Source organism: Mustelus asterias, unplaced genomic scaffold (assembly GCF_964213995.1).
Source record: "Mustelus asterias unplaced genomic scaffold, sMusAst1.hap1.1 HAP1_SCAFFOLD_449, whole genome shotgun sequence".
In the NCBI taxonomy this organism is placed as follows: Eukaryota; Metazoa; Chordata; class Chondrichthyes; order Carcharhiniformes; family Triakidae; genus Mustelus; species Mustelus asterias.
Window position 1 is genome coordinate 239,867 of NW_027590402.1, and position 20,473 is coordinate 260,339.

A 20,473-nucleotide genomic window follows, 5' to 3' on the forward strand; every position below is an offset into this window, starting at 1 on the left:
ATCTGGTCATTTATCTCCTTGTTGTTTGTGGGATCTTGCTGTGCATTTGTTTGTCATTGTCTTACAATAGTGACTGCACCTCAAATAACATTCCATTGGCTGGGAAGCACTTTTGGGACATCCTGAGGTTGTAAAAGGTGCTACAGAAATGCAGGTCCATGTGTCTTTGCACTTTATCCTGATTGTTAATCTGACTCCCCAAAGCCTATTCACCATCTAAAAGGCACAAGTCAGGAATGTGATGGAATACTCCTCACTTGCCTGGCTGAGTGCAACTCCAATAACACTCATGAAGTGCCACACCAACCAGGACAAAACAGCCCACTTGATTGCTACCCCATCCACCACATTCAACATTCACTCCCTCCACCACCGACACACAGTAACAGCCATGTGCGTCATCTACAAGGCGCACTGCAACAACTCACCAAGGCTTCTTAGACAGCACCTTCCAAACCCTCCACCTCTACCATCTAGAAGGACATGGGCAGCAAATACATGGGCACACCATCACCTGCAAGTTCCCCTCCAACCCACTCACCATCCTGACCATTCCTTCACTGTCACTAGGTCAAAATCCTGGAACTCCCACCTAAGAGCACTGTGGGTACCTATACCACATGGACTGCAACGATCCAAAAAGGTGGCTCACCACCATTTTCTCAAGGGGCAATTAGGAATGGGCAATAAATGCTGGCCTAGCCAGTGACACCCACATCCCACAAATACATTTTATAAAATTGGACAAACAGGAAGGAGAAAAGGCAGAGCAATAGATTTGTTTGCAGCATTGGAAATGCCTGACTTCATCACTGCCTCAGCTCATCTTTTGCTGAAATCCTCATCCATCCTTTTGTCACTGTCAAATTTGACTGTTCTAATGTTCCCCTCCACCCACCCCCTCCCCCCCTCCCCAGTCTATATAAACTTCAGCCCATTCAAATCTCACAGTAAGGGGTCACCCATTTAAGACAAAGATGAAGAGGAATTTCTTCTCTCAGAGGGCAGTGAATCTGTGGAATTCTTTACTGCAGAGGGCTGTAGAGGTTGGGTATGTTCAAGGCTGAGATAGACAGGTTTTTAATCAGTAAGGGAATCGAGGGTTATGGGGACAAGATGGGAAAGTGGGGTTGAGGATTATCACATTAGATCAGTCATCATCTCATTGACTGGCAGAGCAGACTCAATGGGCTGAAAGGCCTACATATGCTCCTATGTCTTATGGTCTTATAGTCTCTGCTATATCCTAACACATTGTAGGTGCTGTTCTGCTTTCACCATTATGCTCACTGACCGACACTGACTCCCCGTTAAACAGCACCTGGAGGTTAACGTTCTCATCCATGTTTTCAAATCCCTCCATTGTCTCATCTCTCTGCTTCCTTCAGTCCCAAAACTCTCCATGATATCTGTGTTCATCTATTCCTGCATCTTCAGCACCCCAATTTCCCTCACTCCACCACTGGCAGCCATGCCTTCAGCTGCCTGGGCCCCAAACTCAGGAATACCCTCCCTAAACCTCTCTCCACCACCTCTCTCTCTCTCCCTCTCTCTCACACACCCCTTACCTCCCTCTGTGATTCAGCTTTTGGTCACAATCTTAATCTTTATGTAGCTCAGTGTCAAATTTAATAATTTATGTTCCTGTGTAGTGTTTTGGGATGTTAAAGATGCTATATAAATGCAAGCTATTGTCATTATTGTGAAGAGGAAGATTGGAAGCAATCCGGAAGCTGCTAAAACTCACAGGGCTGTGGTAGGAGTGAGGTAAAATGGGTGCCCTGATGAGACAAAATGGGTGCACGAGATCACACAGCAGGATTTCCTGTTTACTGTGCTCACAGACAAAAACTCCTGTGTCTGCTATTCTAACACCAGGCATTAAAATAAACCTGTTAACAATCGTATTAAAACCCTAGTTCACTAACCGAGGGGTTAACTAGTGCACTGCCAGCAAGGAATGAGTGAGGACATGACTGCAGGCTCGAGGGAGAGGATTAAGCTAGATCTTCTCCCCAGCCCCACAAACAATGAGAGTGGCAGTAACTGCAAAGAGTACAATTAAATCGAAGTGGGCGGGGGGAGGGGGGGGGGGGCAACCGGACTGGGAGGGTAAAGGTGGGGGATGTGGAAAGGTGATCAATTCCTGACGATCTCCACTCTGAGTCCCAGGCTGCAGATACAGCCCATGTGACAAGGAGCAAGAGATGAAAATAGTCAACGGGAATGCATTCATTCTCCCTGGGTCCAAGGGCAAACCTTGGGGCTTGTTCGATAAAACAGGCAAGACGGATGTGAAGGGATGGTGAGCTCTGTGTGGTTCTGATAGAAATACTTTCATTGCAGCTCTTTTTCTGGGCGTGTGTACGTTTGAGTCTGTGAATAGCTATGTAAGTGTGTGCCTGTGAAAGTACTTCTGATATCTGTGTTAATGTGTGTGTGTGTGTGCATGTCTGATGTGTGTGTTTGTATCAGTGTGTGTGCCTGTGTCAGTGTGTCTGTGTCACTGTGTGTGTGCGCCTGTGTCAGTGTGTGTTTGTTAATGTGTGTATGTCTGATGTATGCGTGTCTGTGTTTTTGTGTCAGTGTGTACGTCTGGTATGTCTGTGCCAATGTGTCTGATGTATGAATATCTGTGCGTGTGTGTCTCTGTCAGTGTGTGTGCATGTTTGTGTCAGTGTGCATGTGTCTGTGCGTCTAATATGTCTCTGATGTGTGTGTGTCAGTCTGTATACCAAGAGTACCATCTCCCCCTTCTGTTTAAGTACCAAGGCTGCTTTCTCTCTCTCTCCCTCTCTCTGCAGTGTGCCAATTTTACGTCGTGACGCACAGAGGCAGCTCTGCTCTGGGTTTTTCCACTCATGCATGAGGTTAGTGCTGAAGGAGGGCTGCTTAAGAACAGGCCCCTATAAATGAAATTGACTCCTTCTCCAGTCACCGATCCAGTTGCAGTAAAACTAACCGAGAGATCTGTGGCCAGCTCAGGGATCCTCCAGCTCCTGGGATCCCAGACACAGGTAATCAAGAACAATTCAGGGACATTCTTTTTGAGCGAAAGATACATTCGATCTTTTTAAACATGTAGCGATAATGATGAATTGTAAGCATTGTTAACTTGCAGAGTGTAAAATTGATTCCTGGGGCTTTGTGTGTGTAGGTTGGGAATTATTTTTCAGGGACAAATTTCTTTATAAAACCCAACCTGACGGAGAGAACTCTGAATTTAAACATATAATACATGATATTAAAGAATTAATTCAGAGGATTCATTCTGCGCTGGTGTGGTTGAACAGGCGGAACCGCTTGATGTTTCCCAGCGAATGAAACAAAGAAACCATCAGAAATCCCCAGCTAAAAACCATTGAAAGATATCCCGAGCGATGTTAAATATTGCTCAGCTCATTTCCCTCAGAGTTTTGATAATTGGAAGCTGGTATATTTGAGGTTTAAAGGATTTTTACAGTGGGGGAAACATGTAGCTGATGTATTTTCCGTGTTTGTTTGCGAATTGTACTATAGATCCTTTTCCCGGCATTGTATTCTCTCTCTCTCGTTTTTTGTTCTTTTCTGGTTTTTTTTCTTTATTCTCTCAAACAGAAGGCTGGACAAGTGTACTGGACGGAGAATAAGGGCGTTATTCCCGGAGTACAGTACTGCTTTTGTTGTATGTATTGTTGATGTAGCGAATTACTGACTTACATTATTTGTTTTTTTGTTTAAAAAAAACACACACAAGACAAAAGACACGAAAAACATGATTCTTTTAAAAAAGAGTAGACACTAGCGTTGCTTTTTAATTAGGAAAATGAATCAGGGAATTACAGATAATCGTTTCTTTTTTTAAAAAAAAGAAGGGGAAACAGTTCACATTTGGGGGCGGTGGGGGAGGTTTGAGGTATGGAGGAAGAAACGTGGGGAAGTGAAATGAACTGCGTACAGAGAGGGGGAGATGCAGTTAGCGGAAACGGGGCCAGATTCTGGGGTTAAAATGAGATTGGAAAACAATCTTTTCTTTGTTTTTTTATATTAATCGATGGGACAGGGTGTGAAGGCATTGGAGGACGGGGGCGAATTGAAATTTGGCCATGGGGAGGGAAGGGGGCGGGGGAGAGGGGGCGGGTAACAAGAAGGCGAGGTTTCTGTATATATATCTTATAAGCAAAAAAAATAGGCAAAATGGAGATTGGGTCAAGAGGAATCTCTTTATGGAATGAGCTGGCGTGGGGGAGAGGCAGATTAATAAAAGATGGTTGAGGGATAACTATTTGAGACAGATCAGTTAGTGTAAAGGGCTGTGTAGTTGGTTTTGATTAAGGGCTATGCTCAGATGATTTGTGACTTGCTCTTTTGCATGTTCTACCGGGGATATTGATTTGAGTCCTCTGTCTTTCTCCCCCTCTTGTGTGTGTGTGTGTGTGTGTGCGTGCGAGACCAGGAATGGCCCGGGGTGAAAAAATGCATTGCTTAAAAGATTTTCACAAAGACATCCTGAAACCCTCTCCCGGAAAGAGCCCAGGCACTCGACCTGAGGATGAAGCGGACGGCAAGGTGCAGCGAGAAAAATGGGCCAACAAGCTTGATTTCATCCTATCTGTGGCTGGGGGGTTCATCGGACTCGGCAACGTCTGGAGGTTTCCCTATCTCTGCTACAAGAATGGTGGAGGTAAGCGTCTGCGGAATACTAGCTCTGCTTTCAGGCTTTTTACCCCTTCCCGGTGAGGGGGGTAAGGGTGGGAATAGTGTCACCGTCTGTGGGGAGGGGCTGTGTTCTGATATCTGAAAGTGAAAGGCAGGCAGGGTGCCTTGCTGCTGTCATCTGTGAAATGTTAGTGTGTTTGTCTGGGAAGGAAATCGGCTACATTTGGACAATTGGGAATGCACATGTTAGAATCCTGCTCAGTAAATTAAAACCCTGGCGACAGGCTGTACATGTCATCTCAATATCTCTACACCAGGTTAAATGTGACCTGCATATGCACTTACTGATAAAATGGTGGAAGTGTGTGTGTGTGTGTGGGGGTAGGGTGGAGGGGGGGGGGGGGTATTGATCGCTGTGGCTGCTTTACACCCTCACTGAATGTGGCAGGTGTTTTCTTAAGCAAATATCCAACTGGCATTCACTCAATGGGCAGAATGGCCTCCTGTGCTGTCTCTATTATTTGCAAGGTGTCCATGAAAACAAATGCCTGAGGTTAAAATGGGGTCAGCAGTTTCCACTGGACAATGCTGATCTGTAAAGGCTTTATTATCGTGTAGGTTACCACCTTGTGCACTCACACAGAAATAAAAAACAACGGTTTGCCAAATTATCTTTCCTCCACTGAAACACAGGTCCTTCAATTTGAAGATGATTTTAATTACCAGATGGGATTGCAGGTTTGCAATAGCGATGCTAATGCTGCAAGGAGCAAAAACAGCGTCGGAGAAGCCAGAGTTAAAACTATCTGCTCCGTGCCAGTATTTATACTCCCGGGAAAACCTCTCTCCCTCTAATTAACTCTCTACCCCCCCTTTCCTTGACATACGCACCAAACACACAAGCACAATCTGTAACGTCACAACCCAGCATATTCTCCTCTCTACCATTACAACCAAGCCAGGCGATCATGCCTGGTTCAATGGAGAGTGCAGGAGGCATATCAGGAGCAGCACCAGGCGTACCTAAAAATGAGTTGTTAGTCTGGTGAAGCTGCAACACAGGAATACTTGCATGCCAAACAACATAAGCAGCAAGTAATAGACAGAGCTAAGGGATTACACAACCAACGGATCAAATCTAAGCTCTGCAGTCCTGCCACATCCAGCCATGAATGGCTAACTGGAGGAGGAGGCTCCACAAATATCCCCATCCTCAATGATGGAGGAGCCCAGCACATCAGTGCAAAAGATAAGGCTGAAGCATTTGCAACAATATTCAGCCAGTAGTGTTGAGGGGATGACCCATCTCGGCCTCCTCCGGAGGTCCCCAGCATCACATATATCAATCTTCAGCCAATTCAATTCACTCCACGTAATATCAAAAACAGTTGAAGGCACTAGATACTGCAAAGGCTATGGGCCCTGACAATATTCCGGCAATAGTAGTGAAGGCATGTGTTTCAGAACTTAGCAGGCCCCTAGCCAAGCTGTCCCAGTACAGCTACAACACTGGGATCTACCCAGCAATGTGGAAAATGTCTGTACACAAGAAATGGGACTAATCCAACCCTGACAAGTACCACCCCATCAGTATACTCATCAGCAAATTGATGGAAGGGGTCATTAACAGTGTTACCAAGCGGCATTTACTCAGCAATAACCTGCTCATGGACGCTCAGTTTTGGTTCTGCCAGGGTCACTCAGCTCCTGACCTCATTATAGCCTTGGTTCAAACATGGACAAAAGATCTGAATGCCAGAGGTGAGGTGAGAGTGACTGCCCTTCACATCAAGGCAGTATTTGACCGAGTGTGGCATTGAGAAGCCTTAGCAAAACTGGATCAATGGGAATCAGGGGGAAAACTCTTCCCTGGTTGGAGTCATACCTGGTACAAAGGAAGATGGTTGTGGTGGTTGGAGGTCAATCATCTCAGTCACAGGACATCACTGCAGGAGTTCCTCGGGGAAGGTGTTTCATCCGTGACTTTCCGTGCATCACAGGGGAGCATGTTTCCTGGTGATTGAATGTATCCAGTTCCATTAGCAATTCCTCACATAGCGATATAAAAGCAAAATGATGCAGATGCTGGAGATCTGAAATAAAAACAGAAAATACTGGAAATACAAAGTAAGTCAGGCAGACTTCTCTGTGGAGAGAGAAACAGAGTTAGTGTTTGTTTTATTTATTTTACGGGGTGTGACGTCACTGGCTAAGCCAATATTTATAGCCTATCCCTCATTGCCCATGAGAAGATGGTTGTGAGCTGCCTTTTTCAGAGAGACCTGTTTCAGGTCAATGGCGTTTGATCAGAATTCTACAAGATGCACTCCAACAACTCAGCAAGGCTCCTTCGACAGCATCTTCCAAATCCATGACCTCTACCAGCCATAAGGACAAGGGCAGTAGATGCATGGGGACACCAGCACCTGCACATTTCCCCACCCCAAGTCACTCACCATTCTGATTTGGAAATATATCACCGTTCCTTCACTGTCGCTGGGTCAAAATCCTGGAATTCCCTCCCTAACAGCACTGTGGCTACACCACAGGAACTGCAGTGGTCCAAAAAGGTAGCTCACCACCACCTTCTCAAGGGACATTTGGGAATGGGCAATAAATGTTGACATTCACATTCTTGGAATGAGTAAAAAACTCAGGTCACTATCTGGTCTTTTCTTTAATGTTGTAAGCAGCCCCAAACCTGTTCAGTTTTTCCCGACCGTTGCAACTTCTCAATTCTGGTATCATTTATTAAATCGTTTATGCACTTCTTCAATGTTGCAGCATCCATTTTATAATAATGAGTAGAAGTGTACTCTGAAAGCAGTCCGTCAAAGAAACTATCGAGATAGATTGAAACATTGCTTTGTTTCTCTTGATGTGAACCCCTCTTCCAAAAATTTACACCCATTATCAACCAACGTGGTTACTTTTCATTATTTCGTGCCTCTATTCCCAGATTTTGTTTCTCCTCCACATTAATTACTTTTATAATTTTCCTCGGAGTGTTTCCTTCTTATTCCTGCTGCTGAATTGCATCATGTGACATCACTATATTGAACTTCATCTGGTATTTTATTTAAATCTCTCACATTCCGCCAGTCTGTGTACTTTGGTACAATCCTCCATATTACTAACAGTATGCAACACCAACACCCTGCGGCACCCCAATCTCTGACTGGTGCCCCAGTGGGTATCACTTTTGTTTCTGAGTCAGAAGATTGTGGGTTTAAACCCCACTCCACAGAGACTTGAGCACGACAGATCCAAGGCTGGTGCAGTGCTGAGGGAGTGCTGCACTGTTGAAGGTGCAATCCTTTGGATGCAATGCCCAGGCTGCCCTCTCAAGAGCAGGGGTGTTCTGCTCAATCTCCTGATCCATATTTATCCTTTGAACAAAATTGCCAAAACAGGTTAGCTGATCATTTGCAGATAACTCCAAATTGGGTAAAACAAGAAATACTTGTCTATCCATAATGCCTTTCCAAACCACAATACCTCCCAAAGAGCATTACAGATGATGAAATATTTTCCATGGGTAGTCACTGCGGATGCTCTGGCCATTGCCACGCTGTTGTTTGTGGGATCTTGCTGTGCGTAAATTAGCAGCTGTGCCTACATCACAACAGTGACTCCACTTCAGAAAAGTAGTTCATTGGCTGTACAGTACTTTGGGACATATTGAAAGGCACGGAAGAAATGCAGGAACTTTTGTTCCAGCTTGCTATCATCTGCAAATGTCGACATGGTTTGTGTGATTGCTGAGTCTAGTTTATTTCTGTATTTGGTGAAGTGCAGTGGTGCCAGCACTAATCCCTCTGGGACGTCAATTCCCCACTCGCTTACAACCCCACAAACTTCCCTTCGCTCACAGCCGTTGGTTCTCTTCTGTTTTTGTAGCTGCGTTGAACCTCAGAAGGCATTTCCTGTACGTTTCTGGTTGCTGAAACTTGCAAGCGTTTCCTTTTTGCTGCAAGATATTTTGTTGTGCTGCCTCTGGCCTGTAATCAGTTTTCTGTATATTTAGAAGTGATCACACAAGCAGAGTGGCTGCAATTTGCTTGAATAAAATAATAGGGTTTAGCAGAAACAGTTATTTAACGAGGCCTGTGTGTATCTCGTGTAGATTCTACAAGAAATATCTCCCACCCTCAGACCCCTCCCCTTGCCATCGTTAGGTGGGGCTGACTGGAGCTACTGTGCACTTAACACAATGCACCTCATAACAAGTTTGGACAGATAGCTTGTGGTTGGACAGATGCTGATAGTGGAAAATTGGCACGGAGGAAATTGCAACAGAGAACTGATATTCCAAAAAAGACATTTGCAACCTAGAGATTGCAGAAAAACATCCAATCGTCATGCAATTTTTTTTTTTAATGAAGGGGCTTTTGATAAGCGAAATGTACAGTGGATGTTTCCAATTATCCAACATAAGGAGCATACATAATCACTAATAAGTCCAATGGGGAATTCAGGAGAAACGTCTTTACCCGGGGAGTGGGGAGAATGTGGGACTCGCTCCCACAGCAAGTGGGAGAATGTGGGACTCGCTCCCACAGGGAGTGGGGAGAATGTGGGACTCGCTCCCACAGGGAGTGGGGAGAATGTGGGACTCGCTCTCACGGGGAGTGGGGAGAATGTGGGACTCGCTCCCACAGGGAGTGGGGAGAATGTGGGACTCGCTCCCACAGGGAGTGGGGAGAATGTGGGACTCGCTCCCACAGGGAGTGGGGAGAATGTGGGACTCGCTCCCACAGGGAGTGGGGAGAATGTGGGACTCGCTCCCACAGGGAGTGGGGAGAATGTGGGACTCGCTCCCACAGGGAGTGGGGAGAATGTGGGACTCGCTCCCACAGGGAGTGGGGAGAATGTGGGACTCGCTCCCACAGGGAGTGGGGGAATGTGGGACTCGCTCCCACAGAGAGTGGGGAGAATGTGGGACTCGCTCCCGTGGGGAGAATGTGGGACTCGCTCCCACAGGGAGTGGGGAGAATGTGGGACTCGCTCCCGCAGGGAGTGGGGAGAATGTGGGACTCGCTCCCGGGGGGAGTGGGGAGAATGTGGGACTCGCTCCCGGGGGGAGTGGGGAGAATGTGGGACTCGCTCCCACGGGGAGTGGGGAGAATGTGGGACTCGCTCCCACGGGGAGTGGGGAGAATGTGGGATTCGCTCCCACGGGGAGTGGGTAGAATGTGGGACTCGAACCCACAGGGAGTTGGGGAGAATGTGAGACTTGCTCCCAGAAAGAGTGGGGAGAATGTGAGACTTGCTCCCAGAAAGAGTGGGGAGAATGTGGAACTCACTCCCACAGGGAGTGGGGAGAATGTGGGACTCACTCCCACAGGGAGTGGAGAGAATGTGGAACTCACTCCCACAGGGAGTGGGGAGAATGTGGGACTCACTCCCACAGGAAGTGGAGAGAATGTGGAACTCACTCCCACAGGGAGTGGGTAATGTGAATAATATCGATACATTTTAAGGGGGAATTTGGATAAATACGTGAGGAAGAAAGAGTGAGATGAAGAGGAGGTGGGAGGAGCCAACTGGAGCATAAACACCAGCATGAGCCAGATAGGCCGAATGGCCTGATTGAATTTACAACACAGAATCCAATGTAACTTTCTGTGATGTTAATGAGTAACATTGGCATAAGCCTTGGCAATACTGACTCACTGGTTGTGTTACAGTGATATCCCGAAATGTTTGAAAATCCTGTCAGCAGTGGATCTGAGGTGTCAAGACTATAAATGGTATTTTGTGCAAAGGTTTGAAATTGATTTTTAAATGAGTTAAATTGTATGCCAGCCAATATTACACAAACAATAGAGAGTGCCAGTTATATAACACCTTGAATCTTGGAACACAAAGCAAAAACCTTCATGGGAAGCAGGCTAAGAATTGGACATTGCAGTAACTTGGCACCAACACATACATCGAGCCACAAAAAACAATTCACAGCCAATCCAAAGCTGGGTTAAAGTTCAAAGGAGCATCTTAAAGAAAGAGGGACAGATGGAGAGGTTTAGGCAGGGAATTCCAGAGCTTGGGGCCCAGACTGTTGAATGTACGGCCACCAACGGTGGAGCGGTTAAAATTGGATATGTGCAAGCTGCCAGAATTGGAGGAGGGCAGAGGTGATGGAAGCACAGGACAGAGCAACCGAGCACTTTCAGGAGCAGAGAAAACAAGCGGGAGCAGCGCAACCTGCTCTCGGAGGTAAGGTTTCCATAATGACTACTACACCCCAGTGTTATACAGTGACAGCCCTGTCCCCACCAGTACTGTACCCAGTGTTATACAGTGACAGCCCTGTCCCCACCAGTACTGTACCCAGTGTTATACAGTGACAGACCCAACCCCACCAGTACTGTACCCAGTGTTATACAGTGACAGACCCAACCCCACCAGTACTGTACCCAGTGTTATACAGTGACAGACCCGTCCCCACCAGTACTGTACCCCAGTGTTATACAGTGACAGACCCGTCCCCACCAGTACTGTACCCAGTGTTATACAGTGACAGACCCAACCCCACCAGTACTGTACCCAGTGTTATACAGTGACAGACCCAACCCCACCAGTACTGTACCCACTGTTATACAGTGACAGACCCGTCCCCACCAGTACTGTACCCAGTGCTATACAGTGACAGACCCAACCCCACCAGTACTGTACCCAGTGTTATACAGCGACAGACCCAACCCCACCAGTACTGTACCCAGTGTTATACAGTGACAGACCCGTCCCCACCAGTACTGTACCCAGTGTTATACAGTGACAGCCCTGTCCCCACCAGTACTGTACCCAGTGTTATACAGTGACAGCCCTGTCCCCACCAGTACTGTACCCAGTGTTATACAGTGACAGACCCAACCCCACCAGTACTGTACCCAGTGTTATACAGTGACAGACCCAACCCCACCAGTACTGTACCCAGTGTTATACAGTGACAGACCCGTCCCCACCAGTACTGTACCCAGTGTTATACAGTGACAGACCCAACCCCACCAGTACTGTACCCAGTGTTATACAGCGACAGACCCAACCCCACCAGTACTGTACCCAGTGTTATACAGTGACAGACCCGTCCCCACCAGTACTGTACCCAGTGTTATACAGTGACAGCCCTGTCCCCACCAGTACTGTACCCAGTGTTATACAGTGACAGACCCAACCCCACCAGTACTGTACCCAGTGTTATACAGTGACAGACCCAACGCCACCAGTACTGTACCCAGTGTTATACAGTGACAGACCCAACCCCACCAGTACTGTACCCCAGTGTTATACAGTGACAGACCCGTCCCCACCAGTACTGTACCCCAATATTATACAGTGACAGACCCAACCCCACCAGTACTGTACCCAGTGTTATACAGTGACAGACCCAACCCCACCAGTACTGTACCCAGTGTTATACAGTGACAGACCCGCCCCCACCAGTACTGTACCCCAGTGTTATACAGTGACAAACCCATCCTCACCAGTACTGTACCCCAGTGTTATACAGTGACAAACCCATCCTCACCAGTACTGTACCCCAGTGTTATACAGTGACAGCCACGTCCCCACCAGTACTGTACCCCAGTGTTACACAGTGACAGACCCATCCCACCAGTACTGTACCCCAGTGTTATACAGTGACAGACCCATCCCCACCTGTACTGTACCCCAGTGTTATACAGTGACAGACCCGTCCCCACCAGTACTGTACCCCAGTGTTATACAGTGACAGACCCGTCCCCACCAGTACTGTACCCCAGTGTTATACAGTGACAGACCCGTCCCCACCAGTACTGTACCCCAGTGTTATACAGTGACAGACCCGCCCCCACCAGTACTGTACCCCAATGTTATACAGTGACAGACCCATCCCCACCAGTACTATACCCCAGTGTTATACAGTGACAGCCCCGTCCCCACCAGTACTGTACCCCAGTGTTATACAGTGACAGCCCCGTCCCCACCAGTACTGTACCCCAGTGTTATACAGTGACAGACCCGCCCCCACCAGTACTGTACTCCAGTGTTATACAGTGACAGACCCATCCCCACCAGTACTGTACCCCAGTGTTATGCAGTGACAGACCCATCCCCACCAGTACTGTACCCCAGTGTTATACAGTGACAGACCCATCCCCACCAGTACTGTACCCCAGTGTTATACAGTGACAGACCCGTCCCCACCAGTACTGTACCCCAGTGTTATACAGTGACAGACCCATCCCCAGCATTATTTCACCTTTGTTTAATACACTCCCTGGACCCAATCCAGAAATCATGGATCAACGTTTCAGAGTTCTCGGGGACAGCGTGGAACTGGCATCTCCGCATTCGGATCATAAAAGCTCACATCTAGGAGCGTTCAATTACATAACTATTGATGCCCCAAAGTTTCTGCTAACCGCCTCAAAACCAGCAGCACGCTGAAAATCCCTCTCAGCCAGAACAATGACACGCTAACTCCCAGTGACAGCACACAGATTGGAATCAAATTCACCTTGACTTTTATTCAGTTGCTGTGTTCATTCATGGGATTGGAGTGTGAGTGCCAAGTCCAGCATTCAATGCCCAGCCCTCATGGGTTTATTTCAACCCATTCAGGTCGGTCTTGGTTTTTGTTTTCCGGAAATCCGGTGTTATTTTCGTTGTTAGAATTTGGTTAAATGTTCTAACTTTGACAGACTCATCACGGACCAAAGATCAGAAGTAGTTTGTTAAATATCTGTGACTCGTGCTGATGATGCTGGTTTGAAATGCCTCTCAAAGTGAAGTCACTGGTATAGTCTAGGAAACGCAAGAGTTAATTGGTGCACAGCAAGATCCCACAAACATCAGTGTGACAAAGCACAGGCAATCTATCTGAGCAATGCTGGTTGAGGGATTCGCTCGGGACTCCGTGGACAAACAGCTCTTGCCCTCTGTGAGAGAGAAGGTGGGACCTCAGTGTATCCGCACAGGTGAAATGAATAGATTCTGGGTACAAAGGGAATTCTTTGAATCCCTACAGTGCAGAAGGAGGCCAATCGACCCATCGAGCCTGCACCGACTCTCCAAGAGAGCATCTTACTAAGGCCCTTTCCCTATAATCTCACTAATCGCCCTCACCTATACATCAATTTAGCATGGCCAGTCCACCTAACCCGCACATCTTTGGAGTGTGGGAGGAAACCGGAGCACCCGGAGGAAACCCACGCAGACACGGGGAGAACATGTAAACGCCACACAGTCACCCGAGGCCGGAATTGAACCCGGGTCCCTGGCGCTGTGAGGCAGCAGTGCTAACCACTGTGCCACCCTGTGTAAGGTGGGATAATGAGTTGGTGCAAAAGATCAGCCATAATTGTATTGAAGGCAGAGGCAGCTTGAGGGACTGGACGGTGTATTCCTGCTTGTATTTTTTAATTTGTTTTGCGGGTTTAAGAAGGCAAATCACCATCTTTTTCTCAAGGGGCAATTAGAGATGGACAGTAATTACGGGTGTAGCCAGTGAGGCCCACATCACCTTCTCAACTGAAAGATGGCATCTCTACACTGCTACCCTCCCTTAACATTTCAGTTTTGTTTCTGCAATGTTAAGATTCAGAGATTAGGGTCCACCCACTAAACCATGGCTGACCCAGGGATTCTCACATAGCCGCATAAACAGGGATGACAGATGGAATGATCCAATGCAGGAGTCAGGGTGGTGGTGTGCAGGTCAGGGTGATGTTACTGGGCCAATAATTCAAAGACCCAGTCTAATCCACGGTGGCACAGTGGTTGGGTGGCATGGTTGGCACAGTGGTTAGCACGGCTGCCTCACAGCGCCAGGGACCCGGGTTCAATTCCAGTCTTGGGTCACTGTCTGTGTGGAGTTTGCACATTCTCCCCGTGTCTGGGTGGGTTTCCTCCGGGTGCTCCGGTTTCCTCCCACACTCCAAAGATGTGCAGGTTAGGGTGATTGGCCATGTTAAATTGCCCCTTAGTGTCAAGAGGGAACTAGCTAGGTTGAATAGGGGATAGGGCCTGGGTGGGATTGTGGTCAGTGCAGACTCGATGGGCTGAATGGCCTCCTTCTGCACTGTAGGGATTCCATGATTCTAATCCAGAAAATCTGAATTAAAATCTCACCGTGGCCCATTTAAAATTTGTTTTAAAATGGCTGATGGCGATGATGCTGTTGGATTGTCGGAAAAACCCCACCTGGTCGCGGCTAAGTGGGCAGAGTTGCCATAGGCGGGCTAATGACATTTCTCAAGGATGATTGGCTGAGTAACACTAATTGAGTCCTTTTAGTTGACCAGTTAGAGATGAGATCACCGAGTGATCCGGGGATGGCACATTTAGACAAGTGAAAGTGACAGTATCAAATGTATCTCTCAATCAAGAAGCCACTTCAGAGGCTATTTCTACACTCAGAACTCATCAAGCAGTTTGCCGTGAGCACGTGTGTATGAGTGTGCCTGTCTGTGCAAGTGTGAGCATGTGCATGTTTGTGAGAACGTGTGTGTGTGCGGGCACGTGTGTATGGGAGTATGGATTAAACAGGACAGTTGGTGAACAGATGTGCGTGTTGTCAGGGATTATATAACACTCGGGGATTATCCTCACTGTAAAAGAACAGAATGGATTTCTCTTTCCAACATCATTCCTTCATAAATACATTATGAATAAATCTGAAGGTAGATCCTGACTTTGTACAGTGATGTGACACTGGGTATTAGCAAATCAAACATTTCACATCCCTCACCAGTTTTGTTTGCTGGGAACACCACTGCACAGTGGGTAGCTCCCTTTCACCCCTCAGTCAAACAGTTGTGGTTTCCAGTCTCACTCCATGGACCTGAGTACAATGCAGGTCCTGAGGGAGTGCCGCACTGTCAGAAGGTCAGTGCTGAGGGAGTGCCGCACTGTCAGAAGGTCAGTGCTGAGGGAGTGCCGCACTGTCAGAAGGTCAGTGCTGAGGGAGTGCCGCACTGTCAGAAGGTCAGTGCTGAGGGAGTGCCGCACTGTCAGAGGGTCAGTACTGAGGTAGTGCTGCACTGTCAGAGGGTCAGTACTGAGGGAGTGCCGCACTGTCAGAAGGTCAGTGCTGAGGGAGTGCCGCACTGTCAGAAGGTCAGTGCTGAGGGAGTGCCGCACTGTCAGAGGGTCAGTACTGAGGTAGTGCTGCACTGTCAGAGGGTCAGTACTGAGGGAGTGCCACACTGTCAGAGGGTCTGTACTGAGGGAATGCCGCACTGTCAGAAGGTCAGTACTGAGGGAGCACTGCACTGTCAGAGGGTCAAAGAACAGTACAGCACAGGAATAGGCCCTTCAGCCCACCAAGTCTGTGCCGACACAGATGCCTCTCTAATCTAATGTTTTCTTGCCTCTACATAGTCCATATCCCTCTATTCCCAGCCTATTCATACACCTATCCAGATGCCTCTTGAACACTGTTATAGAATCTGCTGTGTTACCAGAATCTTCCTGACCACTTGCTGTACCTGCGTGTGATTCATGTACCTGGACACCCAGATCCCTCTGTACCTTGGTTCTGCAATCGCTCTTAATTTAAACAGTATACTACTTCTCTATTCATCCTGCCAAAGTGGGCAAGTTCACATTTTCCCAGAGTATACTCCATCTGCCAATTTTCTGCCCACTCACTTAACCTGTCTAGATCCCTTTGCAGACTCTCTATCTCCTCTTGACAACTTACACTCCTACTTGGTGTTATGGCGAATTTGTTTGGCATTCTTTCAGTTCCTTCATAAAATTATAGAATCACCACAGTGCAGAAGGAAGCCATTTGGCCCATCGAGCCTGCACTGACAACAATTCCGCCCCTCACCCAGGCCCTATCCTTGTAACCCACAAATTTACACTGCTAATTCCCGTGCCACTAAGGGACAATTTAACATGGCCAATCAACCTAACCCACACATCTTTGGACATCTACATTCAAATCATTGATGTAGGTTGTAAATTGTTGAGGCACCCGCACTGATCCTTGTGGGACTCCACTTGATACAGCTTACCAACTCAAAAATGTCATTTATCCCTCCTCTCTGTTTCCTGTCAGCTAACCAATCCTCTGTCCATACTAACATATTACCCCTTATATTGTGCAGTAACCTTTGATGTGATATGTGGCACCTTATCAGATTTCTTTTAGAAATCCAAGTACACCACATCTACAGATTCCCCTTTATCCATCCTGCTTGATACTTCCTCAAAAAACTCTAATAAATTAGTTAAACACAATTTTCCTTTCTCTAATCCGTGTTGACATTGCCTGACCATATTTGTGATTTCCTAAGCATTCTGCTATCATCTCCTTGATAATAGATAGATACCCTACAGTGCAGAAAGAGGCCCTTCGGCCCATCGAGTCTGCACCGACCACAATCACACCCAGGCCCTATCCCCATATCCCACCCACTAATCCCTCTAACCTAGACATCTCAGGACTCGAAGGGGCAATTTTAGCATGGCAAATCAACCTAACCTGCACATCTTTGGACGGTGGGAGGAAACCGGAGCACCTGGAGGAAACCCACGCAGACGAGGAGAATGTGCAAACTCCACACAGACAGTGACCCAAGCCAGGAATCGAACCCAGGTCCCTGGAGCTGTGAAGCAGCAGTGCTAACCACTGTGCTACCGTGCCGCCACTAATGGATTGTAGAAATTTCCCCATGGCAGATGTTAGGCTAACTGTCTTAAAGTTTCCTGCTTTCTGTCTCCCCCACTTTCTTGAATAAAGATTTGCTATTTTACAATCCACTGGGCCCCTTCCAGAATTAAGGAAACATAGAAGATTATAACCAATGCCCTTACTATCTCTGCAATCACTTATTTTAAGGCCACCAGGACCTGGGCACTTGTCAGCCTTTAGGTCCAGTGCATTTTCCAGCACCTATTCCCTGACAATGGCCATTGTTTTAAGTTCCTCCCTCTCACTTCTTGATTTTTCAATTTTTCGGTGAAGTTTTCTAAGTCTTCTACAGTGAAGACAGACACAAAAGTGACCTATTCAACACTGGCTTTAGTAACTCTTTTCCTTTGCAAATACTCGTAGAAAGTCTTCCTATCTGTTTTTTATAGAATTATAGAATCTCTACAATGCAGAAGAAGGCCATTTGGCCCATCGAGCCCGCACCGACAACAGTCCCACTCAGGCCCTATACCTGTAACCCTAACATATTTACCCTCCAAACTCCCCTGACACTAAGGGGCAATTTAGCATGGCCAATCCACCTAACCTGCACATCACTGGAGTGTGGGAGGAAAACAGAGCACCTGGAGGAAACCCAAGCAGACACGTAGAGAACTTGCAAACTCCACACAGTCACCCAAGGCCGGAATTGAACTGGGGTCCCTGGCACTGAGACAACAATGCTAACCACTTGCCACCATGGCGCCCATTTATATAAGGCCATAAGATATCGGAGCAGAATTAGGCCATTCGGCCCGTTAAGTCTTCTCCACCATTCAATCATGGCTGACAAGTTTCTCAACCCTATTCTCCCGCTTTTTCTCCATAACCCTTGATCCCCTTACCAATCAAGAACCTATCCATCTCTCTCTTAAATGCACTCAATGATCTGGCCTCCACAGCCTTCTGTGGCAATTAATTCCACAGATTCATCACTCTCCGGTTGAAGTAATTCCTCCTCATCTTGGTTCTAAAGGGTCGTCCCTTTAGTCTGAGGCTGTGCCCTCGGATCCGAGTCTCTCCTCATAATGGAAATATCATCCCCACGTCCACTCTATCCAGGCCTTTCATTATTCTGCAAGTTTCAATGCGATCCCCCCTCATCCTTCTGAGCTCCATCGAGTACAGACCCAGCGTCCTCAGACGCTCCTCATACGTCAAGCTGTTCATTCCCGGGAACATTCTCATGAACCTCCTTTGGACCTTCTCCAAGGCCAGCACATTCTTCCTTCGATACAGGGCCCATAATTGCTCGCAATATTCTGAATGTGATCTGACCAGAGCTTTATAAAGCCTCAGCAGTGCAACCCTGCTTTTGTATTCTAGTCCTGTCGAAATGAATGCTAACACTGCATTTGCCTTTCTAACTACCGACTCAACCTGCAAGTTAGTCTAAAAAGAATCCTGAACCACGACTCCCAAGTCCCGTTGTGCTTCTGATTTCTGAATTCTCTCCCTATTTAGAAAATAGTCTATGCCTCTATTCTTCCTACCAAAGTGCATAACTTCACACTTTCCCACGTCGTATTCCATCTGCCACTTCATTGCCAAGCTATGTCGAGCTATCTTTCTCTTATATTCTTAATTTCCTTCCTTGTTTCTCCAAAGCTTCCAGTCTCTCTAACCATCAGGAAAATATTTTGATCAATCTCTCAGAACCAGAGAAAACGGCTGGAATTTTCCAGCCATTCATGCCAGGTGGATTCTCCAGTTCTGCTGCAGTGAACAGAGATTTGGCTGAGCGCCAAATTCTCCGTCCTCGCTTACAGCAACCGCGGGGCGTAAATAGCTGGAAAATTCCAGCCCACACATTGGTGCACTGCCATTAAGCTGTTGTTCCAGTGGAATAGGAAGATGTATGATGGGGTAGGTTGCAGGTTTGGTTTAGCTCAGTTGGCTGGACGGCTGGTTTGTAATACAGAGCAATGCCAACAGCACGGGTTCAATTCTTGTACCGGCTGTGGTACCTCAAGGCCCCGCCTTGCCTGAGGTATGATGATCTTCAGGTTAAATCATCACCAATCAGTCTCTCCCCCTCATAGGGGAGAACAGCTTCTGGTCATCTGGGACAGTGGGGACTTTGCCTTTATTTACAGTGAAGAGCAGTTGCCCATATCAGTCTGTCCGGACAATGAACATGTTGGCTTTTCAGTGAGGGTGTGAGTAATAAATATCATCCTTTGCTTGGACTGAGGCAGTAACCTAGGTCAGCACAATCTTTCAAACAGAAGCTCCATCTGCCCTCTCAGGCGGATCCTTGGACACTTTCTTTGAAGAAGAGCAGGGGAGTCCCGGCTAATATTTCTTCCTCAATAGCACAAAGTCCGAGATTCTCTCTGAATGATCACAGTGCTATTTGTGGGAGCTTGCTGTGCGTTAGTTGGCTGCGATGATTCTTACACGACAGCAGTTGTTACACTTCAGAAATACTTCACCAGCTGTCAAGTGATTTGGCATATCCATGAGGTGGTGACAGGCGCTACAAAAATGCAAGTTCCTCACTGCTGGGGTGGGCCTGGGAAAAAAAATTGGTTGAAAATTCATACGCTGACAAATCAAAAACCGAATTCAAGGCCTTAAAAATAGTTTTAAGAACTATTAAATAAGCAGTAATGCTGCAGGATTTTAACAGATAACCTGTGTTGTCGTGTAGCTATAAGTATTGTAATATGAGATGTTTTTATTGTTGCTCTTGGCAATACTCTGGCAGACCGTGTTTCCAATTCTTACTGGTCAGAGGGGAGCAGCCATTTTGTGAATTTTTTCCTGTTGCAGCCTGCCAGGGTTGTCTTGTAAATAAATAATTGGTCATCTCTTGGGAGGTGGTTTAAAAAAAAAGGCTCAGCTGGGCTGGCCCTGCAGCACTCCCCTCCCACCTCCGCACACCCGCATCCCAGAGCCAAGACTGAGTCAATATTTAACAAGGCCACTCTGCGAAGGGTCCCGTGTGCAGGAGGAGCAGTCGGGTTAGAGGACACTCGTGTCCCTCACGGTCTGTGTGACACAGCTGGGTGTCAGCGCCCTCTGTTTGCAGTCAGTCGGACAAGGGGTCTTTGATAGCCGCAGGCACGGCTGAATGGAAAACTCTGGGAGTGTAATGTTTCCAGTAAGTGGCGAGCTGTGAGCATACTTATTCTAATCTCCTGC

The 20,473-nt window shown here is 47.2% G+C and overlaps 1 protein-coding gene across 4 annotated transcripts in view; it reads left to right on the top strand.

The window, feature by feature from the left end:
* Window positions 1-2,846: 2,846 nt before the first annotated feature.
* LOC144486754 (sodium- and chloride-dependent taurine transporter-like) overlaps window positions 2,847-20,473 on the top strand; it is a 72,472-nt gene continuing 54,845 nt past the window's right edge. The window contains exons 1-3 of one of the 4 annotated variants that reach the window (XM_078204784.1): window positions 2,847-3,017; window positions 3,601-3,664; window positions 4,436-4,663. In XM_078204784.1, the coding sequence (XP_078060910.1) occupies window positions 4,438-4,663 (226 nt within the window). In that variant the 5' untranslated portion in view covers window positions 2,847-3,017; window positions 3,601-3,664; window positions 4,436-4,437. Of the gene's footprint in view, window positions 3,018-3,597; window positions 3,665-4,435; window positions 4,664-20,473 lie in introns of all 4 variants that reach the window. The other 3 variants (XM_078204783.1, XM_078204782.1, XM_078204781.1) reach the window with 3 other exon arrangements.